The 23,548-nt window shown below is 36.9% G+C and overlaps 1 protein-coding gene across 4 annotated transcripts; it reads right to left on the bottom strand.

Annotated features, from left to right (window-relative positions):
• Positions 1-1,268: 1,268 nt before the first annotated feature.
• cuedc1b (CUE domain containing 1b) lies at positions 1,269-23,255 on the bottom strand. Of its 4 annotated transcripts, none has more exons than XM_043259446.1 (11): positions 23,013-23,255; positions 11,437-12,061; positions 8,712-8,839; positions 8,168-8,294; positions 6,139-6,367; positions 5,765-5,833; positions 5,035-5,124; positions 4,833-4,926; positions 4,487-4,545; positions 3,918-3,987; positions 1,269-3,550 (listed from the first exon to the last, which is right to left on the bottom strand). In XM_043259446.1, coding segments are annotated over exons 2-11 (1,164 nt in total). In that variant the 5' UTR covers positions 11,734-12,061; positions 23,013-23,255; the 3' UTR covers positions 1,269-3,549. The 4 variants fall into 4 exon arrangements, with proteins under 4 accessions (XP_043115381.1, XP_043115382.1, XP_043115383.1 ...); XM_043259447.1 differs by having other exon boundaries at positions 22,924-23,255; XM_043259448.1 differs by lacking the exon at positions 23,013-23,255 and adding an exon at positions 13,574-14,336.
• Positions 23,256-23,548: the final 293 nt, after the last annotated feature.

Here is a 23,548-nt window from a genome sequence, read left to right on the forward strand (position 1 = left end):
CCAAGTCCAGCCCCCATTCCTGTGTTTTGCTGAAAGCCATATGACAAAATTTTTAAATAAAAAGTGCTCTGTCTGATAATACTGTAGGTATATGGCTCTAAGAAAAGACATAAGCTTACATTTGTGCAATCCAAAAATAGTTACACCGTGCTTTTTCATCATTATGTTGCTGCCAGAAACAAAACAAATGTCAAAAGCAGGTGGTTCCTGTAAAACCTGCTGCAAAGAGCGGCAAAAAAGAACCAAAAGCACACAACACAGCCATAAGAATGACTTCGACTGGTATTGAGCTCGGTAACAAAAAGGAAGGGGGATGGGGGAATAATCTGAGTGTCACGGTGAAGTGATGTATTGAGTTGAAGGCAGTAAAATGTTAGACAATCAGTGTGCTGAATTTATTGCTGTAGGAGGAAGGTAAGATTGTTGAGGTTTCTGATTATTCAAGGCTCTCAAGGCCATGCCGTGTTGTCAATATAGTTGGCATGACGCAATAGACAGACTATATTCACAAACAGCACAGACTTGAGTGGCATATTGCTTTTATAAAATAGTACGTCAATTTTAAAAAAAAAATCCTGACAGTGGAAGCTATGGTATCATTTATATCAGTGATATGATATACATGTGCCAGAACATTGTTAGCACAGTTCTAACAAATTAGATAATGTACAATGAATACATTCATACAGTTTGTCTGCCTGTTCATCTTCTTTATCTTTATATATGGTTTCAGTTGTTTCTGGGTCAAGACAAATGCATGTTCATTTTTTTGCCAGATCATTAAACTCTTTAAGGTTAACTTACTGTGTTAGATAGAAGACTTTTTTTTTTTTTTTTTTTAAACTTGTTTTTAGCCCAGTGGCTCACTTTAGATGCTTGATACTAAAATGTTTTTGTTTCGTCTTTGGCTGATAAGAGCTCTGACTGCAGAGTGGTTGAACAGGTCTTTACGTCCGGTTTCCTAGTAATTAAAAAAAAAAAACAGTTCACAGATAGTTGGTCAAGGCAAGGTCATTCAACGGTGTTAAAAAAAAATCATTTAATAGATTGAGAAAAAACATTAATAAAAACTTCGGCTGCCACCTACTGGCTGCATTTATATAGAACGGTGGTTTTGACACTTTTTAATAGCCAAGAAACCACAAATAATGAAAATTATTATACATCGTTTTAATAGATTTTAAAATGTGGAGTTTATATTTTAATACAAAACCTATATATAACTCAATTGACATTACTGGAGGGGGAAAAAAACAACAACATGGTCGCACAGAGTACAACAATTTTATTATTTATTCCAATAGCTAATAAACATCTGGATTGTAAGAAAAGTCCAGAAATCGAAATAGTCTTAAGTGAATGATGTGATGTGGAACAATCACATTAATTTTAGACAAGTATTAATGCATTTTTTTGGACCGAGTCAACTTGTTTGACAATTTCATTTTTCGGGAAGAAATTACGGGGACGGAAGTAATGGCTAAAACAAATATTTCATATAAAAATGGCCAATTTGCACGTACAGTTGCTCGTCTCTAATACAGTATAAATAGTACATTCCACTAATTGTTGAGAAGCTCTTTGAACATATCTGCCAGCGATTTCTGCCCTTTCTTTCGGTTTTGTTCCGGAAAAGGGGATCTTGAAGATATTTCACGTAAACGCACAAGGACATGTGATCAAGAGAAGAAACCCGGCTACATACTGAAGCAGATCTCCCACACAGTCCTTGAACTCTTCATATAAACCTCACGACAGGTAAACGGGCGATGCTACCTTCCGCGCTAACAAGTTTGTCCGTTTGAGTTGTGCTTTTAGCAGAAAGTGAAACGAAAGCAAGTTCCCTGAGAGGATAAAATATATACGTTAACAAGCGGGATGGAAGGGGAAACCTCACACGGTCGTGCCCGTGAATCACAGACGACAACGCTGTCTCAACAAGGTCCGCTTCTTACAAAACCTTTGTTCTTTCCGTTCACATCATTTTAAAATCGGATTACGGACTTGATTTTCGCGCCATCCACGAAGATCTGGAAAGAAAGAAATCATGCAAATGCGCACGGCTTGGCGTAATGGCGATTATAATTTACAGAACATGATTATGCGGCGGAAATGTCATTCATGACGCCTATTTGTAATGCTGGCAAAAAAAAAAAAAAAAAAACCCCATCATATACATAAAGCCCCTTAAATAAAACAGGCAAGCTCTTCCAGCCACATCGGTACATTTCAGAAGCACAGATTATATCAGTTACATGTAGGAAGCCTGCATGTGATACTGTAACAAGATGGTTTCAAACCGAAATAACCCATGTATATAAAACACAAACAAACATCACGCAGTGTTTTCCCAATGGGGCCACTTTACACCGAATCAATACTGGGATGCACAACACTAAAAGGAACATATAAATGGCACATTCTTATTGGTGGAACGAAATAAGTACTCTAACCTCGTGAGTCACGTGACCTACTGGAAGCACAGGGTAAATCATTCCGTGTGATTTGCAAAAAAAAAAAAAAAAGAAAGAAGAAAAGCAAAGCACACAGCAGCGTTTTGGTTGGTTCCAGGACAGCATCATTCAAATTGTTCTATGCTCGTTCTGAGATAACAGACATGTTCAGGTGACATCTATACTGGCTCAATCAATCAATCACTTTTACCAATAAACATTTGAAAAAAGTATTTAAATATTTTATAAAGCAGAAATGGCAGTGCAAACAGGAGGAGCAGGCAAACTCTTCGGTTGAGCAGTAGTTTGCCTTTTTGTGTAAAAAAAGAAGACTGAAATCGAATTTTGGCATTAAAGATGTATTACATAAAACGCGTATATTAATCATAAAGAAGGGCATCTCATCTGAATCAACTAATGGTTTTAATCTGTATGAAAAAGTGTTACGGAAATGGACTATTCAGCACCCTAAAATCACAACAGACTAAATGGCCTGAATGACGGTGTTATCTTTCCTTAATGAAGAAAGGTTTCTGACTTAGTAATGGACGTGACGATCTGGGTACATTCTTTGAGGAAATGCCATTGATGATTAATGTGCAGATTAGACTCCGGAAGTCTATTAAACGTAAGTGTATTAAACTAATGTGCTGAAACGACTGTCCATAAACTGTGGACAGTAATAAACAAATTAAATATCTGTAAAGAAATTCAATTCTTCAGGAAAATTATATATTTTTTAAACAAACAAAAGAAATTTCATTTCAGATGATTCAGGATAAAAAAAAAAAAAAAAAAAAAATACATAGCTGGAAATCAGTACTATAGTTGTTGAGTTTTACATACGAAAACCGAAATATTAACAAACAGTTACAATACAATAATTATAATAGTAATCAAATATAGGTAACAATAATCTTAGGCTCGCAAAAGGCTGCTACAAAATGATCACGCAGTCCTGCCTCGGCTGGTCCTCTGGAGTCTGCGATTGCCTGGCACTGAGCTAAGCACTGGAGACACTGAGATAAGGAGCTATCAGCCATGGGTCATTCTGAGGTCACCATGGAAACCCTAATTTCCCAAGAGCACTGAGGGATCTGGAATGAAATTAACAAGAGCTTTGTTATTAGATATCATGTCGCTTAATACACACACACACGTATATATACATACACATACGCATATATGTACATACACACACACACATACACATAATATACACATACATATATATACACATACATACACATACATATATATATATATACACATACATACATACATACGTAAATAAATATGCTGTACATGTGCCTTTATACATACATAATAAAAATGCACAGTACACAAACATAAATTTAAACTTATTTTGGATGTGATTAATCAGTTGACAGGTATAATATATAGAATAGGGAACACTTATTCCCTAATAACTATGACTTGACATGATAACTACGAGACACTCACCATGATAGTGGTTCCTTATTTGGCTCCTCCTCTTCCTGGGCACCCAATCGTCTAAGTTGACTTTCTTCATCTAGAAAGACATACCAACATCCAAAATTAAACAAGTATTTACTCACAAATGTTTACTACAATTAGCTGAATTCATAATATTTGCATTTAAACATTTAGCAGATGCTTAATCCAAAGCAATTTACAAGGAGGACAATTAAACAACCAAAAAAAGGGATTATATATATAAACATAAATAAATACACACATATGTGTGTATATGGATATGTATATATATATATATATATATATATATATATATATATATATATATATATATATATATATATATATATATATATATATATATATATATATCAATCAACAATATAAACATAAATATAACATAAATATATAAATATAAAAATAATGGTATAAAACAATATATTGTATAGTTTATCGCCTTGAAATATTTTAATATTAACATGCATTCTCAGCAAACTCTACCCAAGCAAATATATGTTCAATCATCCAGAAATGTCAAGAAAAAATGGGTTGGAAAATTGGAAAGAAAGTCGTACCACATGGGTTTCCTTCCACATCGTCTAGGAGGTTGGCAGTGGAGTTGGCTGTGCCCAATCTGAGAAAGAGCAGTCAAAGTAAACAATTGCCACTAAATTTACTCAACTGAACTGAATCGAGCTAACTGTGCCAAGAATCACAAATAACATTTGCTAGGGAATTCAGATCCTTCTGAACACAAGAGAGAAGAGCTACTGAGTTTAACGGTACAAACACAAGTAAACCTGTATTTTAATTTTTAAATCTGTATCTAATATAAATCTTTATTGCATACTTGCAATATTCTGATTACTTATATCGTATGGAATTAGGCTAATGTTTATCTAACATATTCTGAGAGGATACGAATGATGCCGAAGGAGCGTTTTTCTTTTAGACTTCCTCCGCTTCGTCTTCTCTGAGAACCCTCTGGCAATTTCGAACAGCTTCTTCCTGGTTGCTGCAGAAGAGAATGCAACAGAAAGGTTAATGTCCTTTAAAATCCTCAAGCGAAATCCAGACACAATTATCTTCCAGTGAGCTGGGGTGTTTTAGGCAAGACCCTTACATTTCCCCATGTGCTTTAGCTTGTCTCTAAACAGAGCATCATCTGAGACTGCTGTGCAGGCCTCTACAGATCCGGAAGCATAGTGGTCACCTGTGTTTCAGGGGAAAAAGGGAAAATCTCATGACGTCTATAGCACATATGTAGTGAAATCATGTTTATTTTATGCTTTAAACAGGTTTATCAAAACCTTCTAGCATTGGGAAGCCTACCGTATAACAGGCCTCTTTGAATTATCAATGATCAAAACTGATGACCTGAACCACAAAATGTTTGACTGATATTAAACTTTTTTTGGGAAGTAAATGTTAAAAAGGCCCTGAAGGTTTGTTTCCCTTTGGCTGTTTTTGCAGTGAAATAAATGTGATTGTCAGTTAAAATGAGTACTTAAGTTTGATTATTCAAACAAGTTCTCTGCTAAAATATTATTATTTCATTGTTTCCCGTTACAAGAGAACAGATTTCTCAGGACCTTCAGGCCATATAAACATCAGCATTTTTATATTTATTCCCATCCAGTATATGTTCTACATTCTCCTCTCTTATCTCATGCTACACAAGCCATAAAAGCCTGATGTAACAAATATAATAAATATATCAGGCTTTGCAGGGTTAAATAGTGAGGATTGGCAGTTTTGAAAAGAGAAAATTATGCATATGCACACAGAGTATGACAAGCATGCTCGCATACACACAAACATGCACTGACATCGTTCAGGTGAATGATATCTACCTGTGGAGTTCTCCATGCTAGCTGATGAATGACTGGATTTGGATTTCTTTGACTCGTATTTCAATCGATCTACAACATAGAAGGCAGGTGTTACGGAGGGAAAACTAGGCCTTGACGTCTGACGTTCGACGAGGGTATGAGATCGTCCAATGATGGTATAAATCATAAAATCTCACTGTGAGAAACAGACACCGTTAATGGCCTTGGAGAGAAAGCGCAACGGTCGGAGTCAACGTTCACAACTGCTTTGAGTAAATTAGCATAAGAATTGACTCTTCAGGATTTGTGTAGGTGGAAATGTGAAAGGAGGGGAAGTGGTGTATGCCAGAAACTGCTCGTTGTCCCGTTTAACGTGTGGGCGGGTGTCTTCCTACCTCTTTCCAGCGCAATGAGGAACTCTCGGTTCCTCTGCAGCTCCTTCATGAACTCCTCGTTCTGCAGGAAGAGTGCAATACGCTCATCTTCTAAATATTGCTTGAGTTTGCGTTCCTGCTCTGAAGTGCCGCCTGTTCCCGTTGCGGCTGCCACAGGCGGGACCTCCTGTGGTACTGAGGAGGAGGAGGAGGAGGAGGAAGAGGGCTTGGAAATGCTACTCTGAGAGCCCTGCAAAATATTGAAATGTAGAGGGATATGTAATAAAAATTAGACTTGATCTTATGAAAAAAGGAAAGGAAACTTAAAAATACAGACAGAGAGATCCCCATTGTCAGAATTTCAAATATGAACAGTAAATCATTAAAGAAAACTGTCTACTGTCTAATTTCAGTTTTCCAACGGTTTCATAAAAAATATATATTTGTATGTGTGTTTTTTTTTAAAATCTCAATGAGTATTTAAATATTTCAACTCCAATTTCAAAGAAAAATAATTTAGCATATACTAGAAGCCTATTTTAATTATCATCATAAATTGTTTTCCAACAAAATTTAATTATCCTATTTCCGATTTTCAGTTTTATTATTACAGTATATTTATTTATTTAATTCGACACCTTGTATACACAACCTAATCATATCGATTTTCAAAATTATTATAGTAATGTAGAAGAGAACTGTTCACACTATGTTAATGGGATGTAAACATGCTTAAAACCGATTTTGTTTTTATTATTTTTCATATTTCCATTTAAATTTTAGAAAATATAGTCTATACCTGCTGAGAGGAGGTCCATTCTACTAAAAACGCTCACTGTTAAAATATGAACCTCAATAATGTCCTAATGTAATAATGTCATGTTGCCGATACAATGCCTTATGTATGAATAATCATCATATTTAGGATGGCTGTGTATGTAAACTAGAACAAGGATGCCAGTACAGTTCATTTAGCCATTCAGAAAGCACGATCTGGCTTTCTGAAAGCTTAAAAAAAGCTTAGCTTAAGAGCTTAAAGACAACGGCACACCGGCCAGCTGCACTTCAGTATTGCATTAACATGTTGATCAAACTCCTGGAACTCACTGAACTATTAATGGATCTTTAATATCACTGATTAAAAAAAAAAGAGCTGGAGCAAAATCAAGGCCAAAATTCAAGCATGAACTAGTTTTTGACATCAAGCCCAGAGGCCACATGGTCTCACACGGATTTTGAGATAGACAAATGAGAATATAGCCCCTTTTTAACCCTTCAGTGTCAAGGTGATAAAAGCAACGTGACAGTGATACTCTAGATAAGTCTATGGGATCCACCAATGTTATAAAATTTGGGATCAGTAAGATTTACAACTACATTTTTAAAGAAGCCTCTTATGCCCACCAAAGCTTAATTTCATTGGTCAAAATATAGTAACAACAGCAATAATGTTGAAAAATGTATATTAGTTCTTTCTAATGATTTAATTCAATTAAATCAGATCCAAACGTTTTTCCTTACGTGTGTGTACTGTGCATATTTATTATGGGTATATAAATAAAAACACATACATGTATATATTTAAGAAAATAGTTTAAACACATATACACACATACATATATACATACATACATTATATATATATATATATATACATATATATACATATACACACATATAAGAAAAAATATGCATAGTAATATATACTGTATGTGTGTGTGTGTGTATTTATATGTACACATAGTACAAAGTACACATACACATTATGTAAGCAGATTAATCATTTGATAGCTCTAATATGTATTTTTGGAAAATATGACAATTAAATTTTTTTCAGGATTGAAGTCTGAAAAATAGACAATTTGTATTTGAAATATAAATATTTTGTAACACTATAAATGTGGTTACGTTTGATCAATTTGAACGCATCCTTGCTAAATGACAGTATTAATTTCTAGATACTTACAAAAAAAAGCTAAAATAAACAATAATTTAATTAAAGAGCAATCTTACTTATTTTAACTACCGCCATCACATGATAAACGCTCACCTGTATGCTGTCCAACTGTTGGGGCAGGATTCGCAGGAAGTCGTCAGGCAGATTGCCAAGCAACGGTGGGTTCCAGTTTTTGTAACCTTGCACTTGTCTGTGCACTGGGGGAGGTTGGGCTTCAAATCTGAAAGATAACAGAGGCCCGAATCACTGACACTTGCTTCGTTGACAGCACTCACATCAGAGTTATAATTTAATTACAGATTAGATTTCAGACGATAATTCGATTACAGATGTGTCTAATCATTTTAATGTTTGTGAATTCATCCAAGGCTAAATGGAATCGCATGGATATTTTTTGTGCATGTGATAACCACATACACAAAGTTCAACAAGAACTGAAGTTTGGTCAATGAACACCAGGGGGCATCATCTAGAGAACTGTAACTAAAATGAACAAGAAGCATGAGACCCATGATGACCCCGTTACATGTTTCCAAGACTGACGTTTCAGTAATTTGCTCAAAACAGCCCTCAAACTCCTTTTTGGTGGAAATTGGTAAGAATGATAAGTAGAGAATATCAAAGCGCTATTTATAACCTGGGTGGAGGAACAGGAGGAGCATCCGGGTATTTCCTGTCATATATGTGCATGTCATATGTTGGTGGTGAGTAGACAGGGGGCGGCTCTTCATCTGAACTGTCTGGCTCAAGGGTCCGCTCAAGAATCTGATAAAAGACAACAAATGCAATTAGCAGCAACTTGAAACTTTTATTGTGAAAATAAATACCAAGTTACACTGTACAGATCCATTCATTTATTTTGTAGTGGCTAGTAACTAAAACCGTTAAACGGCAGAAGGATATCAAAAATATTGGTTTTGTGGTAAGATGAGAATAACAAAACTAGACCGATCTTTGCTTGAAAGCTATGAGACATTAATTTGTTTAAAATCCAATTAAAGTCAATTCAATTTCCGCAATAAAATTAGCTAGAGAAATTCTGAAACTTTTTATTTTGTCTCCGATCAATGATCTGCTGTGATATTCATATAAACGGCATATACATCGCCGCCAACACATCTAAGATATTAAAATGAAAATTATTAATGAAATCAATAAAATGATAAAAAGGCCCATTTATGTAATTTGATTGTTAAATCGTGAATAAATTATAAATTGTACATTTTATTTACTTTTGCTTTTATTGGTTAATATTTGCTTTGATTTTCATACAATATTGAAGTTTATTTTAAAATGAAAAATATTACAAAGGCATGTTTTAAGTAACTGGTTAATATTTGGAATTAAATTAAATATATATAAAAAAATCACTGTCAATAAATGTAGTCTATATATATATATATATATATATATATATATATATATATATATATATATATATATATATATATATATATATATATATATATATATATATATATATATAAAACATCAGTTTCAGATATCAATTATTTTTATTCCACCTTCAATACTTGCAGTGATTTTTATACCAACAGCATATGTGGAACAGTACCTACTGTTTCAAAACACCCCATTTTAAACATAAGATTATAAATAATGCAAGAGAAAAAAATACACCAGTGGGGAATGTCCTTAAAAGCAGAGAATCACGGCAGAACGTATAAACAAAATGCACTGCGGTTTATGCATCACTTAGGATCGCATCGAAGTCTAATGGCAGAGCATCTCCACTGGGCCATGAAGCAGACGATTACAGAGACACAGACAAATAGACTGTAAGGTCTCTCAGATCCATCTCGGGACCCAATACTGACACACTTTCTTATCGGAGCAGTCAGGTGTAAGGGGATTGTGGGTAAGAAACCTATTGATTATCACACCCCAACAGGGTGCAATAAAACCCAGCCTCAATTTCAGTCCGTTTCTGATCCAAAAACTATTGTATGTCTTCAGGAGAGTTATAAAATAAACTATTAATATAGAGTTTTTAAAGGGGTCATATGATGTTTCTAAAATGAACATAACTTTGTGTATTTGGTATAGACACGTACCGGTATTCAGTAATAAGATACGATACTAAATATGCACAGTTTTATCCTCGTGGGCACTTCAAAATACCGAGAATGTTTTCAGAATATTGAAAGTATTTTAAGAACACTTTTCCCATTAACTGGTTAAATGCACAACACCGTGAAAGATGCACACATTCACTCTCTGACCAGCAGAGAATGTAACGTAGCAACACTACTTTCTAATTTAAATATCCATTCGATTTTTGTATTAACAGAGGAATTCATTCACAACGCCAAATGCTTAAATATTTAGTCCCAATGGCTATTTTAAAATTCTTTATTATTCTGTCACAATTTACATTTATTATTTAACATTAGTTAATTAATCGCCAAAAATGTTTACATTTTTTCAAAATTAAATATTTTCTGTTTTAATTTTAAAATGAACCTGGGCTTTTTTGTATTTTGACGAGTTGCTGTGAATACCTCTACAGTTCTGTGTATGTGATATGATGTTAGTTTTACCCAAACGGCAAAATGTTAATAAAGTGACTCTCAGAACAGTTCTGGAGAAGTTGCTTGTGTGTTTACGTCCTCATTTAGTAAGACGACAGACACTGAAAACACTGAGTGTCACACACGCCTCAGTATGTGTGTAGTAAACAAACCGCATGCCTGCACCATTCATTAACAGAGACATGCAGGATTCATATTTAAATCAACTTTTGCGGCGTAATATGTACAGATAGTAGTTCATATCCGCGTTTAATAAAATGTGAATTGACATTAATGTCTTTTAGTCATATTATTTTGCATTTCTCTCAATAGATCCTCATAAATAGACACTAACTTACAGGTTGTGAGTCAGAAGTGCCACATTGTCCTTGCAAAGTTGGAATTGCCTCACTTTATAGTCTCTGTGCACAGCCAGCATAGGCTCTTCTGTCAGGACCAAAAATCCTGAACACACTCTAATATGTGTGTTGAACTGTTTAAGAACACATCTTAACCACTGATTTCTAGTTGCGTGCTCTTTTGGAAGCACAGAGTAAGTTGTTTCACTTTCACAATGTAACACAGCTTCTCCAGAAAATGGAGCTAGCAACAAAAAAGTGGGGGCATGTTTAAACAAGCCATTTTAGGGGGTGTGGACAAGTCATAACTTTTAAAGAATATCTCTTCGAAGACTTCAGTATTTGCAATTTTAAGGATCTTATCTCTGCACAAACAGCTTGTAACACTTGAAACTGCATTTTTAATACGTCACCTTTTGTCTTCCACTGAAGAAAAATGACAGTATAAGCAATATGGGTTACAAAAGACACTGACCTCCGGTGGGATGCTGTCATCCGAATCCGAACTGTCATCTGAGCCTTGTCCGTCAATGCTCATCTGCAGGAGTTGGTCGATGGTGGCATCCACAGCCCCGTTATTGGAGCGCAGAACGCACTCGATCACCTCATAGTCCATGCTAGGAAACATGGTTTTAAAGTCCTCCATGGCCTGGTTGAACTCCAGCCGCCGAACTTGCCGATTAGGCCTGGAGTTGTTGAGCTCACCTGTAGCCGAGCCCCCGCCGCCCCGAGACCCTCCATTACTGCTGCTGCGTCGAAAAAGGCTGGTCATCCTACAGGGAGACTGGCTTTCTTACCCGACCAACGACGCCACGTGGGAAACGCAGACGCCTACTTCCTCCTGAAGCCTCCCACAAAATGTATCTGTCCGTCTCGCGTGTTTCTTTGGTTTCTGGAACTATACAGGTTCACTTTTTCATCATTCCGAATACAATCTAGTCCGCTGGAGCGAGAAAATCCTTTCTTTCTCTTCTTCTGCTTGTTAAGCTGCATCCAACACGACAGTACGGAGTCACCAACACAAGGGAAGTGGACGGTCTGGTCTTGAGCGCTCTAGCTTTGTGTCCGACTGTGCAATCTCCCCATTAGCTCTGTTCAGACTGGAAACAAATACAAAGAGAAGCTGTTAAAAAGGACATAGTTTGAAACCGTAACAGTTCATTATAAAAATCTTTGACTGCCTTACATCAACCTTTTAATGGTCTGAGCTCGTGCTTCTTCATTGGCTCGTTCTAAAGACTAACCAGTCCGTATTTTAGTCCACACGTTGCTACAAAGTCATTTATCCCTAAGAGACGGATCTAATGACATCCGCAGATATAATGACACAGGCAGAAATAAGCAGACGAAAGAGGAGGAAGCAAAAAAACAAAAAGAACTAAGCCGATGAGTGGAGTCGAGTTCTAGGTTGGGAAATAAATACAAGGGTGAGGAATCATGGAGCTGGATGAAAGAAAGGTATCCAAATACTACATGCATCGTCACACTAAATTCAACATTAAGGAGGTTTTTTGTGCTGGGCTAATAGGTAAGATTTGTGCTTGTTAAAAAAAGTAATTTAAAAATAGTATATCTTCAAACCATTTATTTTTATAACGCAAATGCTTTATATAATTGCAAATCAGATTTTTCACAATACATTCTAATATGCTGATTTGGTGCCTGAAGAAAGATTATTCTGATTATAATCAATACTGAAAACATATGAATATTGAAAACAGTTGTGCTGACTAGACCTTTTCCTTTTTTTTTTATTTTAAAATATCAAAAGGGTCAGCTTTTTATTTAAAATCATAGCATTGACTTCCTAAGCTAACCATAAAACACAAACCCTAAATTTTTCAACGACAAATATCCTTGCACTTTCAACAAAACATTTATCTATAATAGACAGCAACATACCGTGATCTTATTTGCTGACATGCATATTTAACAAACATTTACAACTCCAAGGTATAAAAATACACGTGATCAATAAGCGTAGTATTCAGTGACAATGCAGTCCTGGTTCAGTGGGTCATGTGACCGTTCCATCATCTGGCCCGAACTCTTCCACATTGACCCCATAGGGCATGTTATCACATAACATCAGTTCAGCTTCGGTAAAAGCACTAGCTTGGAGGAACTGCAGCGAGGAAAGATTAGCTAAATTATCATCATGCCAGTAAGAGATAGCTTGCACAGACACATGAGCTTAAGAAAAAGTCATGCTGGGCTCACCCCAAAACACAGTAAGTCCAGGCTGGATTAGAACTAAGAGAAACCGCAACTACTAAAATTGTCTCTACTCAATAAATTACTTGGTTAGATTGAAGAAAATGTCTGTAGGATGTATTATTTGACCACAAGGCTTTTGATTTAACAGAATATGCTTATTTTAACCAACATTTAGCAAAAACACATGCTGTGTATGTAAATGGCCTCACACACACACACATACATATACATGCATACACACACACACACACACACACACATATATACATGTGTGTATATCGGGGAATTAACCTTTATAAATTTATTTTTTTTTAATATTTGTAATATTACACATTTAAAGTATTAACAAAAATATCACACACTACATTAGCAAATCTCAACGATATGTTATTTACCTTTTTTTGGCTACGTAAATGTAAATCCCGACCACCCTCAGGCTTCAGTCCTCAGTCCTCGCTATATCTAGTGGTCCAAAGTTTTCCATATATATGCTTTGGGTTTTGAGGCAAAACGGGAATGCTAAAAATGCGCGAGTCTGCAGAGCACGGCTGCAACTTCGCAGTGATGTTCTCATATGCCTGCCTCCTTACTTGCCCCATTTCCACCCTCCCCTTCTCTCTCCCCTCAGTACAGGGCAGAGAAATCCCTGCTTCGGTGAAACAATGCACACAGCCGAGGCCGAGCCAAGCCCACATGGCACTGCCACGACCCAGCACCCCTCACCAGCCTCTTGTTGGCATGGAGACATTTTATGATGTAAACAGGATGCTTCGCCGTGCACTGATACGAAAGCGTATGCACGCCTGCAGGGATGCCGGCAAGAGAGCGGGGAGCACTGTTTAATGCTCGAGGAAAAATTCCTCTCGTGGGCCAATTTCAGTGGCTTGAGGATTGTGTTCGGAGTGAAAAGGTATTGTTTTAGTTCCCTACTGAACCAAGCGCCTATTTTGCATCTACTTAGTCATTCGGCTTAGACGCCATGATGCCTTGACGACGCACAACAAGAGAGGTCACCGAAACAAGAGTGGTTTTCTAAGAGTATGACCTATTTGGCTGGGAGTAATGGCAACTCAGAAAAATAAGCCGAGGAGAACTGTGATTTCTGGAAAATCCTTGGTCTAGGATATGTTTTAGTGTTTATTATAGAACTTTCAAGGCAAAAACGTGTAGATATTCCTCAAAATGTGCTAATTCTGTGTGTCAAACTTCTTCATCTGCCTGGATCGCTTAATATACTTTTGGTTATAAATTATATAAACTTTAAATTAATGAGTCAAGTCTGAAAAGTCGTTTTTTTTTTTTTTTTTTTGAATAAATGATGTTCCTTTGAACTTTATATTTAAAAAAAATAATAATCTTAAGCACCAAATCAGCATATTAGAATTAATTCTGAAGGTTAATATAACACTGAAGACTGGATAATATTAGATTTTAAAATATAAATAAAAATATATAGTTTTTTTAAATTGCAATAACTTTTTGTTTGCAATATTACTGGTTTTATGATTGAATAAATTAAGCCTTGGTGCTTATAAAATGATTAAAAAGTTCTTGCCAACCCCAAACTTTTGAAATGTAGTATATTTAACTATTAAAATAAATTAATAAATAAAGTGTGTTTACACAGCAATTACAATAACTGAATAATAATAATAATAATAATAATAATAAAAAAAAACAAATCTATTTTAAATGAATTTTATGGCCTATAAAAACTCTGAACACACTGAAAATAGCTCCTTCTCAAAAGCAATACCAGGCCTATATTTAGTGCTAAGCTGCTTGTCGTCTGGTGGAGTATTTCAGTATGGAATTCTTTCTGTATTATTTCAACTCCCATCAGGGATCCCTGGAGACAGGAAATAGGGAACAGGATGCTTCATAACAAAGCCTTTAGAAGTCTCAGAAACCTGTAGCACGTTTAGTGCAAAGACCGTATTCTATAATATAATACGGATGTCAACAAATCAGAAGAAGTGCAAAAGATAATCCGTAAACTTATCTTGTTCACAATGAATGCAGACATCTAAACATTCGGAGTTTGAGGCATACAAAGTAAAATGACCTGTAGTCAATACATAGATGTACTGTATCATTAGCTACATTTCTGAACATCCCACTTTCCACTCACCCTTCCTGCTTGAGACTCTCACTTCCTGTTGTGAAGCACCCGTCCGACCCATCACTAACACTCCATATCAAAAGAGCTTTGAACTGAAGAACACAGCAGAGATGAGTTTCGGCGCGCGTATATATATGTGCGCTCGGAGTTGGCACGGACTGCACAAAGCCAAGGCCTTACATTCCACAGAGCTATTTTTCACATGACTATGATCTTTATCCGAGAACCTTCTATATTTAACTAATGAAAGCCAGATCTGGAGTTTACTCCTCCAGAAAACCAACTCACTGTCTCCACAGTCAATGTAATGACAAAAAAAAAAAATCACAGCAGATGTAAACTATTCGTGTTAAACGCGCTTTATAAATCTGTTCTGTAACCTGCCTAGGAATTATTACTAATGGGATGTTTTTACAAAGAAGGTAGTGGGACTTAGTGGCTTATTCTTAGGTAATATAAAAACTAAAAAACAACCAGGAAAGTACTTTGACCACAGTCTACTTCATGCTTTACGGCTGAACAGAACAGTGGTTCAAAAAAACGATTAACTTCAGAAATGAATTTTACACCACGCATTTTTATAAGAATAAAAGGTATTATTAAAATAAGTATTTAAAAATGATTTAACATACTAATATTTTGCAGCACTATAAATGTATTTACTAAATACATCTTAAGACAGCAATATCTTTTAGTACTAAAACATTTAAAGCATGCGAATTGCTGGTTACGCAATTTAATTATGAAAATGTTATTTATGCTATTAAAATATCAACATAACACTACCAGGTTCCCTGAAGAGAAACAAGTCTTAAAAACTGGCCCTAAATCTACTTGATATACATAAATGATACTAACTTTTGTTTCTGCAGCAATATAATATTGAACACATGAACCCAAAACGCATCAGATTAATGGAACCGGATCTGACAGGAAAGCTAGTACACACGTCCTCGACACAAAATAAGAAAACAACCGCCAACCGCAGCAGTCATGAACTCTTGAACCAAGGATTTAGCAAACTCATCCAGGTTAGTCAATAACTCACATGGCGCACAGAAGGTTTCCAGATCCAACACATGATGTGAATTACGGGAAATGAAATGCATCATATCCTGCCTGCAAGCTGGCTGCAGGCCAATGGACATCCAGATGCTACAGTGTTTTAAAAACTCCATTTACAAAAAAACGTGAGCACCATCACCTGCTCGGAGGATACATGGATGCGAGGCGTCTACTTCCACGTGCATTATTCAGCTCTCTTCAGTCGCATCGTCAGACAGATATGGTTTAAAATGGGCAGATCTTGATGGGGATAAGAAAGAATTAAACTGATGTAGTGTACTTGTAAAAACTAAACAGCGTTTGCTCTTAGAAAGCAAGCTTGAGGATGCAGTCGAGGAATCTTTAGTTTAATAGAGTATTTTTAAGAACTGATTGATTTATTCATTTATTTTTAAAATAATAAAAAAAAACTGACTTACAAACAACAGACTAAACACACAGACTAATAAATGAGAAGAGCAGAAAAAATATTGCATTTAGCAAATAAGTGGATTTACTTGTATTACTTGGTCGTATTTCAATGCTAATTCGACAACAAAGCACCGACTTGGAGTTGGGAAGTAGCTATAATCATTCATAGCTCAATACCGTGTTTTTATATATAGATATATGGCTGAAAATCAACAAATTTGCCAAATTGTTAGATAAAAGGCGAGGGCTTTGTGAATAACGATCGTTCCAGTTCAGTTCAAATCTGCAGCTTTCTGCAGATGCCGTGTGGGTCATTAAACAAATAAAACTACGAAGCAGGGACGGGATATAGACGGCCGGCTAATTAATTATTAATTCAGTGATCATCAAAAAAAAAAAAAAAAAAAAAACCCAACAAATAAATAAATAAAAACCTGATTAAAAATACAAGAATCTCTTTTTAAAAGCATTGGCTGAATACATACAGAGTAATTCATTATACGCGTCATATTGCTTTAAAATGAAAAGGCTCAAAAAGCTTTCCAAGCAGAAATTACCCAAATACAAACACATTCTAAGGCAATGACAGGTCAAGGAAACAATGAGACGTTTTGGGTGTTGACCCACATTAGTGCACCATGGCCCTGTCGCCGTGACTCCAGCCCTGCTGATTGTGAGCACTAAACTGGTTGCACTCAACTTGTTTTGACAGCTGATAAAGGCCAATTAAAGCCTGCATGTTATGTTTTCACAGGCCTTGTCCAGAGAATTATCAAGAAGCAATTTTTTCCGAAATAGGTTTCGCTTTGCATTAATAGCTTCCAGACCGGCAAACGACGCAAAGCTAAAGGACTTCAAAAAGGAGAATAATACGCATTACTGGCACGCAAGCTTTGATGAAACGATTCCTCAAGTGTGCGCTGTGATCAATATTTAACAAAGCTCTAATAATGTCAAAGTGCTTCAATAGAAGAGTGAGTAAAACCACTCAGAAAATGCAGAAGACGTCCGAAGAGACGGAGCCACTTTTGAGATGTGAAACTATCTGGGCGAAATCAGCGCAATCTAAAAAAGATAACAAACAGGCTAGCAAATCAGGAAAAAAATAGAAGTGAGAGAAACGCTATTTCACCAAGACTGAAGAGAGGAAGGGGAAAAAAAAAAAAAAAAACATGGGTTTGTTGACAGCAGATCTTTTCCAAGCAGTATGTGCCATGATCAAAAGAATGCTAAATCTAGATGCTCAAATATCAGGCCGTTTCGTTCCTTCGACGCCGCCCGGCTTCAAACTGTCAAACACAGATTAAAGACAACGCTTGCTCTGCTGGGTGTAAACTCAATATGGCATAAACAGACAAAAATGAAGTTAACAAATAGACAATAACAATATTAGGCCTGGTGATTTATATTCCGAATCGCAAAAGGCGAACGGAGCAGTCAGAAGTGAAAATATGGCTGTTCTGCGAGCAGACGAACAGAACGGACCCACGGGGGGGAGAAACTGGAAAGCCTCCACGCGTTCTCAAGTGAGCCAGTCAGCTTTAACACCTTTGGCAGACGGACAAGAGCAAAACTAATTGCAAAACAGACCTTAGACAGAGGCACAATCAATTACGCCGTCTGTGACGTCTGGCCGCTTCTGCTCGTACGCGGTCCTGAATGAAGGAAGTGTGAAGTCTGCAAAGTAGAATAATTCATGGTTGAAAGGGAGCAGCTCACTGCTATCTGTAACGGGACGCGCGTCTATCTGAATGCATCGCCGGCTGGATTGATGCCACGGAGTCATTCATTGGCGAAATCACTTGAATAGGGACACAAAACATTTTGGGTTTGATTCATGGCCGTTTCTGCATTCATTCTGGAAGCAGAGCACGAAAGGGCTTGGGTGTGGAGGTAATATATGCAGTATTTCTGCGGAAAAGCACTGTCATTTGTGACTCCAGGTCAGATGAACGAGCAGGAATCAGTCAGGCAGGCACTGAACCAAATAGCGTGGGGCTTGACAATCCCCTCCTCCTCCTCCTCCTCCTCCTCTTTCTTCCTCTGACCTGTTTCCAAACCCACAGTCAACATGAGGGAACCGGGGTTTCTGAAACAGGAAGGCGAAAAGAAAAAGGCTGACTTGACTATGACACCCCCAGCATGTCCACTGTCCGGTCTTCAGAGTGTCGCCCCCACCCCGAATTTAATCTGTTGAGGTTTGACGCCACGAACCCAACAACGATAGTGATGATCTTAACAGACCTTTTCTGGGCCATCTGCCACAGAAGGAACAAAAGTCTGCCACGGTCCCCTGGGAGCCCAACACACAAAACATTTGCTACAAACAGCCTCTAAAAGTACAGTAGCGCTTTTTAGCTCCGCTACCACTATCCACTTAAATACATGCAAATATTGTTAATGTGCTGATGGGATAGGTCTATAAAAGTCTAGTCCACCTAAACAGGTTTGATTTTAATACAAAGAAATTAGCGTTTTTATTATATTGTTTTATTATCATTTTGTTTTCGTATTAATTCTAGTGAAGTTATATTTGAAATATTAATTATTAGTGTTTTTATTGTACTTTAAATCAATGAAATGCAGCCCTGGTGAGCTTCAGTCAATTAAATCAATCGGTACTTGAGAATGCATCTGATCGCGTATGTTACACAGAGACAGAGAGAGAAAGAAACCACGTGACCACGCGATGTCAACACCGCAACTCTCTAAAACTCAACACACGGGACAAACCGAAATGTTCTGAAGTGCGCTTACATTTCTATGGTCATATGGTTCCTGCAAAAACAGGATGGCGGAGTCCATTCACACAAACTGAATTTACTCTATAGCATGGAATGGCAGGGATTCCATAATTTTTCTTGGATGAATAAAAATAAGGTATGTCACTTCATTTGAATCATTAAACGGACTACCGTATGTGAATACTCAAACGTAAAATGAATAAATACGGCTCCTGCATGTTCTGAAATGGCAATTTACTACACAAATACTGAAGCACATGAACACGTGAACTTAATCTCCAGAGATGCTGTGAGTCACTTCATGAGAATTTTCATTTGAAAATCATTCAGACAGAAACTTCACAGCAGCCTGCCAAAATAAAAGTATGATTAAAAAATAAAAGAAATATATTACTCTTGCATTGCTTTTGCTGAGTATAATGCACGTCTTTACATATTCCATTCGCTGTCGAATTTAACCATGTAAACCACTTAATTGTAGAAAAAAATACAATTATTATTAAAACGTTTTAAAGGAATATTTCCACAACTTTTCTACCATTTATTAAAGTATTAACAGATTTTTTGTTTCCCAAATGTTTTGTACTTATTTCTTTCACTGGAATAAATGTAGTAAAGTATTAACAGTGGAGAAGAGATTTAAAATGTCCTTCCTCAGTTTTAATAACCACAGACCAATACCCTTAAAGCATTAAAATGCTAATCTATTGATTTTTGTATGCAGTTGATCAAAACTAATCTGTTTATGATAGTTGTTAGTAATATGCCTCCTGCAATAAGAAAGACGCTTCTGAGTTTATTGTCCTAGGGTAATATTTTACAAATACAGAAGCTTAAACACATTGGACAGCTATTTTTGGGACTAAACACATTTAGGAATAAATCTCTCTGAATAAATGCAATATCCCAAAGCGATACTGCCTGCACTTTATTCCCAAAACTCAGCAAACTATTTACACGCTAACAAAAAAAGTCACGGCATTTAGCCGTACGTTGACATCACTAATAAGGAAGGGTAAATCCACATCCAGCTCATCACCCCTGAGGTCCTGGGGGTGGATCAAGAGACATCTTATGAGCTTTCAACAGCATAAAGCCGTACAAAATGGGAGGTGTGTAAGTGGATACAATGAGTCCATCATCCCCTCCAGCATCTTCAAGAAGGGCAAAAACAGGGTCAGTGGCCATATGCAAATCAAGGCTCTGTTAAGGGGATAGGAGTGGCACCAGCTGTCCAACAGACAGACCTTCACCACCTCCTTCATCAAATATAGCATTGAGAGGATATGGCTGCCTGACATCTACATCTTTAAACTCAGAAATGTGCTCCGCAAGCCAAACACAGCTTTTTGTACTTAAAGCGTGACGGTAGGGTTCCTTGCAAGGAACACAAGCTCGAACTATACTTAAAAACAACAACAACAACAAAAAAAGATGCTTTATTGGTTGATTAAAAAAGATCTAATCCCAACTGTGGAGAAGCAATAAAAAACATGAAATATCACTTTAACTTCTGGAACGCCACGATTTGATCCATGAAGCTGTGCAGTGATTACACGCTAGAACGGGCCTCTCGTTTGTCAGATCTGAAATCTAAGGGGAAAAAGTAAAGGCCTCAAACAAAATGGATATTTTGGTGGTTGGAACAGCATGTCAGCCTCAGCCAAGAAAGCACAATCTAGTCTCTGAAGTTTAGCCGAGCACTGTCGTGGGATTTTATGAAATGGGCTAAAACTTGTTCCTTAATGTAAAGTTGAAAGGAAGCTGTCAAAAGTGTAATGAGTAAAATATTTGCAATTATAATCTACTGTAGCGTTCACTGAGCCGCTGTGTGTTAGGCTCACACACCGAGAAGAAATGTTCAAACAGGTCTACGGAGCCGAAATATTATATTATATTTAAATGATTAATTGATTTGCGCGAATCGGTTCTTTCGAATAGCTGGTTTCAACGAACTGGTTCACCAAACGATTCAGTGGTTCGATATCATGCGGCATGGCATATTAGTGCCTTGCATAGAAGTCCATTTTAGGCTTCTCCTTATTTTTATATTTTAGGCATCCATCAATTTTAGATCATCCATCAAAAGCCCCAGCAAAAGTAATAATCATGTGTGGTTTATCAGTGCACACTGATAAATGTAGACCCTTTACAGCCCCGACCGATGTATTACTCTTTATCAGAAAAAATGACTGTGACTGTGCTGGTGCCTCTACGTCCTGGTCCACTCTCTGCACAAACCATATTGCACATTTATTCTTATAGCGCATGTTTAACGTTCAAACAGTGTTATGTTAAAACAGTTTAAGCATATATTTATTGATTTTAGGGAAGTCGTGATGATTTGAAAAACGCTCCAAACGTTTTTTCTAAAGACACGGGCCGAGCAAGGGCTTCAATTTGAGGCCGGCGCAGGGCTCTAGAGTATATTATTATTTAATATTATAAATAGTTATTATCCTATATGATAAATAAGGACGTTTACTGTCTACACGTGTGTCCGTGTTCCATTCGATTTACGATAAGCGATTTGCACATAACACTGCACAAACATAATTCCCGTTTACACTTGAATGTTTATAGTATATATTGTATGCTGTTTTGTACCTTTTATATTTTGTATATTGCATATAATTATTTTATTATATGTCTTGTCTTGTTATCCTGTTGCACTGTAGAGCTTCTGTCACTAAACAAATTCCTTGTATGCGTAAACATACGTGGCAATAAAGTTGATTCTGATTCGTTCACATTAATTTGTGCCCTTGCTTGTTTTAATGGAACTGAATCTATTTCAATCTCCGGGGGTTCTTGCGAGTTTTGACATTTTGACGCTTTGATAAAGTCACCACAAAACGAACAAGAAATAACATTCGGTTCAATGACTCGGATATGCTGTCCGATTCGCAGTGACACCAAGATGAAGCGACTCGTTGAACGAATTGTTCAGACCAGTTCCGCGAACTGGTTCAACCGATTCACTGAAAAGATTCGACTTTTTAAAATAACGATTCAAATTCACGAATCGGACGTCGATGTCGAACGTGCCAACGAAGACCAAAAATTCCATTCGCTTGAGTCTAAGATGCCCAAAAAATGCCGTCTAGGTAGACAGCTAGCTAGCTTTTAAAACACAACCAACCAGATTAACGGCAGAAGGGGGCAGCGCTTTTCAGATGCAAGATGTGGACTTCACAGTTTACATTTTAACACGAATACAGCATAATTCTCATTCACATGTATACATTTACACAATTTACGCGTGTATATAATACGCGAGGCCGCGGCATTTTACGACACACTCCTCAACAACAGCAACCAAACAGCCATACTCCAAACAAAGACGTGTAAAACAACCCTAAAACATCGACATAGCGATTTTATCAGTGTAGTAACTACCTACCAGTTTTATATAGCGAACACATCGTGCGATCCTTGTAGTTCAATGTCTCGGTAAAAAAAAACCAAAACAAAACAAACAAAGCTACTTACTCTAGGTGAACAGAAGCAGAACGCCACAGCGCACGTTCCCAATCCGTCCCGTCTTCCTCTTTTATCTTTAAAGAGACACTATTTGCGCATTTGCTTGGGTTTTAAAAGACTACGCACCTCAGCGTGCATCATCTCTATCGACACAGATGGGATCCCGATCGTTGCGTTCATACCGCAGCGCCTGAGATCCCACAGAAAGGAAACTAGCAGTGTTGTTGTGCGTTGGGATGAATCAAAGAGATGGGAAAAAATCTGTCACAGCCAGAATCCGTTTGTGAGGTAACAAAGAGCCACACGGCCGCCTGGTGGACAGAGAGCGGGATCACACCCGCTGAGTCCAAACCATAGACGTGTGAGAAAAGGAATGTAAATAAAGCGAATGATTTCTAAGGAAGAATTTACTCATAGCATAATATTACCCTCAGATAAATGTCCTTCTGCTCAACACAACTGCTTGTGCCCAGTGACTTCTGTATTTTTTTCTCACTGTGGAAGGCAATGGCTACTGGCCAGACTGTAAAATATACAGAAAATTG

Source organism: Puntigrus tetrazona, chromosome 15 (genome assembly GCF_018831695.1).
Source record: "Puntigrus tetrazona isolate hp1 chromosome 15, ASM1883169v1, whole genome shotgun sequence".
In the NCBI taxonomy this organism is placed as follows: domain Eukaryota; kingdom Metazoa; phylum Chordata; class Actinopteri; order Cypriniformes; family Cyprinidae; genus Puntigrus; species Puntigrus tetrazona.